The sequence below is a fragment of the Orycteropus afer genome, unplaced genomic scaffold, assembly GCF_000298275.1.
Source record: "Orycteropus afer afer isolate SDZICR_OR568_19922 unplaced genomic scaffold, OryAfe1.0 scaffold00385, whole genome shotgun sequence".
NCBI lineage: Eukaryota > Metazoa > Chordata > Mammalia > Tubulidentata > Orycteropodidae > Orycteropus > Orycteropus afer.
The window spans coordinates 379,990-386,460 of record NW_006921972.1 but is presented as its reverse complement, the minus strand read 5'-3'; the positions used below and the strand labels follow the sequence as shown (position 1 = coordinate 386,460).

The window sequence follows — 6,471 nt, the reverse complement described above, 5'->3', positions numbered from 1 at the left end:
TGTGTCAGAGGACCCAGAAGAGGGGCCTCACAGTGCCTTCCAAACCTGGGAGGAGAGACGTGTCAGAGGACCCAGGCAGCCCCACGCCCCACACAGCTCAAGCTCATTCCCTGAAGGGGCCCTGGCTACCCGTTGGTGGGAGGCATGAGGAACACTGGGCGAGGGTGAGGCGAGGAGGCCGGGTGCAGATCCCGAGCAGGGGCTAGCAGGCACCTTCCCCCTTAACTTCAGGTCGCCAGGAGGACCAGGTGCCATGTCACTCATTTTGCCATCTTCCACCTTCTGAAATGTTCAGTGGCAGCCACGAGTGACGAGAAAGTATCAGGGTTTGCGCTTGCCCTGGCACCACAGCCAAGAGTCAAACCCATATGAGTCCAGTTTACGATTAAGCGTGAGGCACTTAAAACAGCATGTGTCATGTGTGAGACACTCAGGTGAGTAGTTAACTGGCTTCAGGATGAAGACAGGCAAGTTCAAGATTTCAAAGGGCCCAGGTTTCCACAAAAGACACATAATTGACAAATGCATGGGAACAAACTTCAACATTGTGAGGGGTCTGAAAAATCCACTTGGAATAGAAAGACGCCCCTTTTCCTTATCAAGTGATTTGATTTCATTCTCTTCGATGACACCAGCCTGGGCGTGGCAGCGGCGTCCTCACACCATCGAGTGGCCCCCTGCAGGGCCAGGTCTCCACAGCTGTGGCAACCAAGTGCTGGGCCACAGGGGGGTTCAAACACCTGCCCTGTCCAGCCAGGTCCCAGCAGAAGTGCCTGACGTTCACCTCCCCAGGTCTCCGAAGAATCAAACCAACAAGTTGTGTCCAGTGCCTGGCAACAGTGCTATCAGCTTATAGCAAAATGTTACTAATTGCTGTTACAGTGTTTTCATTCTTAAGTGTATGAGGACTCCCCCCTAGCCAGGAAGCTGCACATCTCACGGCCTATGTATGAATACCGAGGTTTGGTCAACATTCCAGTGGACACCTGTCGCTCTGGGTTAGCGGCCCAGCATCACTACTGCCTCCCACTCTGCACTTCTCCACTTAATCAAAAGCCTGCATGTATCAGCCACAGGGCACGACCGAGCCCTTCTCCAGACTTCTGATGCCAAAAGGCCAACCGGGGCATCAGTGCTGCCCAGAGCGTGATTGGCTGAATGCCAGCTTTGCAAAATGATAATAGGACTTTAAGAAATAAAGGGTATTAATTAGACTTACACACATTTCAGAAACACCATGTTAAACAAAGGTAACTTGGACCCAGAGCCGCTCAAATGCTGCTCCGGGCAGACCTCCCAGAGGGGAACTGAATGCAGGGCACCCCCGTGGATGGAAGCCGGGTGGGTTATCCCTGGGCCAGGTTTGGAAAACGCTGCTCAAGGGTCTAACTTCATCACACCTCCACTGCTCCAGTGCGGACCCTCTTCCCTTCACCTGGATGCCTACCACGGCCCCCAACCTCTACTGAGTCCGTCTGCGGTGACCCACAACCCTTATGCCATAGATGTCTGTGTGGGGGTGCCTATACAGGTGGATAGATGGAGGGAGAGAGGGATGGGTGGATAGGTGGGTGAGTGAGTAGATGGGTGATAGGTAGGTGGGTGGATGGGTGAGTTGGTAGGTAGATAGGTGGATGGATGGGTGGGTGAGTGAGTGGGTGGATGGATGGATGAGTAATAGATGGATAAGTAGTGGATGTGTGGATGGATGGATGGATGAAATATTCCACACACCATTTCTGCTAAAAGGTAAATCCTACAGCATCTGGCCCAGTGCCCAGCAGATAGGAAACCCACCAAAAATCCACTGGCTCCAACAGGCTGCTTACCCATGAAGACTGGACAGAGACACTGGAGTGGGGGCCACAAGAAGGGCTCCAGAAAAAGGAATCATTGCATCACCCTTGGAGCAAGAGGGTCTTGGGACTAGGTGGGGACAGAGGACCTGCACTGGCTCTAAGGGTCAGCTTCAAACACTACAGCACGTAAACCCTGAGGCCTGCATCCCCAGCCAGATGGACGCCCAGGAGGGACCAGCACCCTCTGCTCTCCGTCCTTCATCCTGCAAATGTCCAAAATGCGTCCTGGAGCTCTGAGAAGTGAGAGCCCTGTGTTAGGGGTGGCTGGCGGAAGGGACCCAGCACTGTTAGGATGTGGGTCCATGAAAGAGGACCAGCAGGGGGCAAAGACACATCCACAGGGAACAAAATTCAGGAGTCCATGGAAGGCGACCACACTCCTCCCACTTCCTTAAACATCAGGCTCTGACAGGAAGATAAGAACCCTGAGCCAAGGCCATTATCTGGAGTACCTGCCCGCACCATGTACACCCAGAAGCACAGCTGAGACAGCAGATAGGCTGCTTTAATTCTCCGACCTCCCCAAACCAGACAGCAATTCTGAGTGATAAACACACTGAAGGGAGATGGCTAAACAGAAGTGTCCCCATGTGGTGATCCAGGCTCAGACCACTCTCCCTGCTGCTTTGGGGAAAATGTAACTTACAAGCCTAGAGACAAGCACAGTGCTCCCTCAGAACCTAACAGTGGGGGCCTGGCTGGGCTCAGAGCTCCGTGCCCCCACCCCCAGCCCACCATAGGACACACATTCTGCAAGCTGCTTCCATTCAGATGGACACTTAATCAAGGCCACGTCAGAAGAGGAAGCTGAGTGACATTCTCAGCACCAACCATTGGGCAGCTGGGCCTCCCCAAAGGGGAAATGGGTGGAGGAAAGGAAGGAATTCCCCAAGTGTGGTTTTCAACTGAGACCAAACAAAAGTAAGCACTCTCTGACTTCCCCTTCTGAAGCAGCCTTGGCACAGGGAGGAGGAGTTAAGAATGTTGTCAGAACCCCCAGCCTCCATGTCGGACGCTCAGGGATTAGCTGGTTACCTCTCTGGCTCGCTGGTTAGGGCTGAAACACTGTTAAGATCCCAGACCCAGACAACACTAACATCTGCTCAAGTACCTCAGCAGCTGCCAAGGACCAGACTAAATTGAGGGCAAAGATTCAGGAGAATGTTGTATCTTGTGAACCTTGTATCATGATGGTGGTGGTTAATGCAGGTATGTTTGCTGGAACTCATCAGTTGTACACTTAAAAATGGGTGCATTCTACTGAATGTAAATTACACCTCGATATGGGCGATTTTAAAACTAATTAGTAAAAGTGGAAACAACCCAAGTGTACAACAGATAGACACAATGTGGTCTATCCACACAATGGAATATTACTTAGCCATGAAAAGAAGTGAAGGCCTGACACATCAACCACCAGGAAGAACCTTGAACACATGCTGAGTGAAGAACTCAGGTGCAAAAAAAAAAAAAAACCTGCCATCAAGCTGGTTCCAACTCATGGAGCTCCCACAGGTTAGGGTGGTATGGACTCCATAGGGTTCTTAGCTCTGATTGTCGACAGAAGCGGACCACAGGCCTTTGTTCCATGGAACTGCTGGGTCACTTCAATTAGCAGCTGAGCACACTGCTTGCACTACCCCAAGGGCCTACATCAGGCGCAGAGGGGCATATATAGTCTGATCCCACCCCACTCATATGAAACACATGTAGACAGACAAATGCACGGAGACCAAAGTTGACTAGGGGTTACCAGGGGCTGGGAGCAGGGGGTAATGGTTAAGGGGTCCTGAGCTTCTATTTGGGGTGATGTAAAAGTTTTGCAAATGAACAATGATGATGTTTGTACACCATGGTAAATACAATTAACATAACTGAACTGTATGTGTAAAAATGGTGAAAATGGCAACCTTTTTGTTATATGTATTTTACCACAATAAAATGTAAAAAAAAATTAAAAAAGCTTACACATGATTGGGAGCTCTGGTAGCATAGTGCCTAAGGCATTTGACTACTAACCAGAAGGCTGGCAGTTCAAACCCACCAGCCACTCCTCAGAAGGAAGGTTGAGCAATCTACTTTCGTAGGGATACTGCCTCAGAAACCAAGGAGGGGTCACTATGAGTTAGGTCCGACTCAACAGCACATAACAACAACAAACAACAACACATGATTATTCCAAAGTGACCCAAAAAATCAAAGGAAGATCTGCAGAAGCAACTCTCAGGAGGGGCACGGTCATCTGCAGAAGCAACTCTCAGGAGGGGTACTTCCTGGACATAATCAAATCCTTCACAGGATTGGTTTACTGGGTTTGAGGGCTTAGGACCATAGTCTTGTGGGCAACTGGGTCAGCTAGAGTAACACAGCTCAAAAAGATAATGTTCTAATCCGATGTTGATGAGGAACATTGGCTATCTAGGACAAAACTACTGTTCATATGCATCTGGAACAAAAGAGAAAGGGGAACCAAAGACCAAATGAAGAAACTTGTCCACAGGTAACAGTCTACAGGAACAGAACCATGGCCTTACCTACCTTGAGACCAGCAGGGTAATGGTACCCTGGTACCACCACCTACTGTTCCTATCAGGGACACAACAGATGGTCCCAGACAGAATGGGAGAAAAATGTAGACAAAACTCAAATTCTTCAAAAAGCCCAGAGTAACTGGACTACTGGACACTAGGGGAACTCCTGAGACTATCGCCCTGGATTCTCTTTGAACTTGGAACTGAAACCACTCCCAGAGGTCACCTATCAGCCACAAGACAGAATGGCTCACAGAATAAATAAACCCACAATCCTGTGCTCTTCTAAACAATCATTGAAATGAGACCTACCGGTCCACATTTACCCTAGACCAGAGATGAGAAAGTAAGGGGGCAGGGAAGCTAGATTAATGGAAACAGAACAACCAGAATGGAAATGATGAGGATGGTGACACACTGCATGAAGTATAACCAATGTCACAGAATAGTATGTACTGAAATTGTTAAATGAGAACCTAATTTGCTATGTAAACTTTTTCCAAAAACACAATAAAATGTTTTTTAAAAAAAATCTGCCAAGCTCAGGTCACCAGCTGCCTGGAGTCACCTGTCTCTCCCACCAGCCCTTCTGGGATCTTTGGGAGGCACATCTGTACCATACACATGCCTGCCTCTGCCTCAGGACCATAAGAAAGAAAATTCCAGATGTTCTGGCCTTGAAACACAGCTATAAGACCTCTTTTCATTTTCTTCTGAAAATATCCCTTGCCAATTATGTCTGGCTTCAGACACTGTTAAAATTCATTTCAGTTTCTTTGGGAGCTCTCCTGGTGTAGTGCCTAAGGCATCTGACTGTTAACCAGAGGCTGGCAGTTCAAATCCACCAGCCAGTCCTCAGAAGGAAGATTGGGCAATCTACTTCCGTAGTAATAGTGCCTCAGAAACACAAGGAGAGGTCACTATGAGTCTCTCTCTCTTAGCAGAATGCAAATGATAACAAAAGGAAGTGAGTCTGGGAGGGGACAAGAAACACCGTCTAAGCTTCAGTATGAGGGAAACAGTGGACTTCCTAATACACACGCTCAACAAAGCCAGGCCTGGACAAGCTGCGGGCTCCGCACTACCCGGCAGCCCACGCCTGTATCTGGAGGCCCCTGGCCTCCCCTGCCTTGCCTGGCTGGCCCTATCCTCACTTTCTGTTCCTTTCTTTTCTATTTGTTCGTTTCTTTGTTTTCTTGTCTCCCCCCACTGGAGATCCGTTTGCTGTGGGCAGGGATCCGTCTGTGGGACCTCAGCACTAGTACTAAGACAACACCACACAGAGAGGGCCCTGGGGAGTGGCCATGGGGCTATGAGAGACCCCAAATGAAGACGCAGAACAGGAAGTCACACTGGACATCCCTGCCCCACTCCCCAGTTTTGGGGGAGTAACATCCTGAAGGCGCCCTGGTGGCGGAAACGACGAGCGCTCCGCCACGCACCGGAAGGTTGGCTGTTCAAACCCATCCAGCGGCTCCTCGGAAGAAGGGCCTGGAGATCGGCTCGGGGACAGATCACAGCCCGGGACACCGCACGGGGCAGTTCTACTCCGTGGGTCCCTGGGAGTCGGACACGGGCTCGGTGGCACCCAACCAGCACCTCACCCCCAGTGCAGAAGGCGCCTGCCCGGGAGGCGGTCGCCCCCGTCCTGCCCCGAATCCACCGCGTCTCTGCGCGCGCGCTCACCAGAAGAGGATCCGTAAGATGTTGGCCACCAGCAGCACCAGGCACACGTAGGTGGAGAAGCCGTCGGCGTTCTGCGTCCTGCGGATGTCCCGGTACTGCGGGATGTAGGGCACCACGCCGCCGAAGACCATGGCGCCGGCCGCGCCCCACGACACCAGCTGGTGCATCGGGACGAACAGCCAGTCCAAGCCCTGCGCCTCCATCCCGCACCCGGGCGCCGGATGCGGGCGCCGCGCCCCTGGCCGAGCCCCCGAGGCGCTCCTGGGGCGCACGCCGGCTCCCTACTTCCACATCGCTGCGTCCCGGCGACCGCCGCCACCGGGCCTGCAAGGGGCAAAGTGAGGACAGGCGGGCTCGAGTCCCGTGCGGGTGCCGGCCCGGCCCACGCGCCGGCG

The 6,471-nt window shown here is 51.8% G+C and overlaps 1 protein-coding gene across 1 annotated transcript in view; it reads right to left on the bottom strand.

Annotated features, from left to right (window-relative positions):
- Nucleotides 1–6,279, bottom strand: part of SLC66A2 (solute carrier family 66 member 2) — a 51,190-nt gene extending 44,911 nt beyond the window's left edge. The window contains exons 1-2 of the mRNA XM_007953300.1: nucleotides 6,077–6,279; nucleotides 27–45 (exon numbers count right to left, since the gene is read on the bottom strand). Coding sequence (XP_007951491.1) covers nucleotides 27–45; nucleotides 6,077–6,279 — 222 coding nt within the window. The remainder of the gene's footprint in view (nucleotides 1–26; nucleotides 46–6,076) is intronic.
- Between the last annotated feature and the right edge of the window lie 192 nt (nucleotides 6,280–6,471).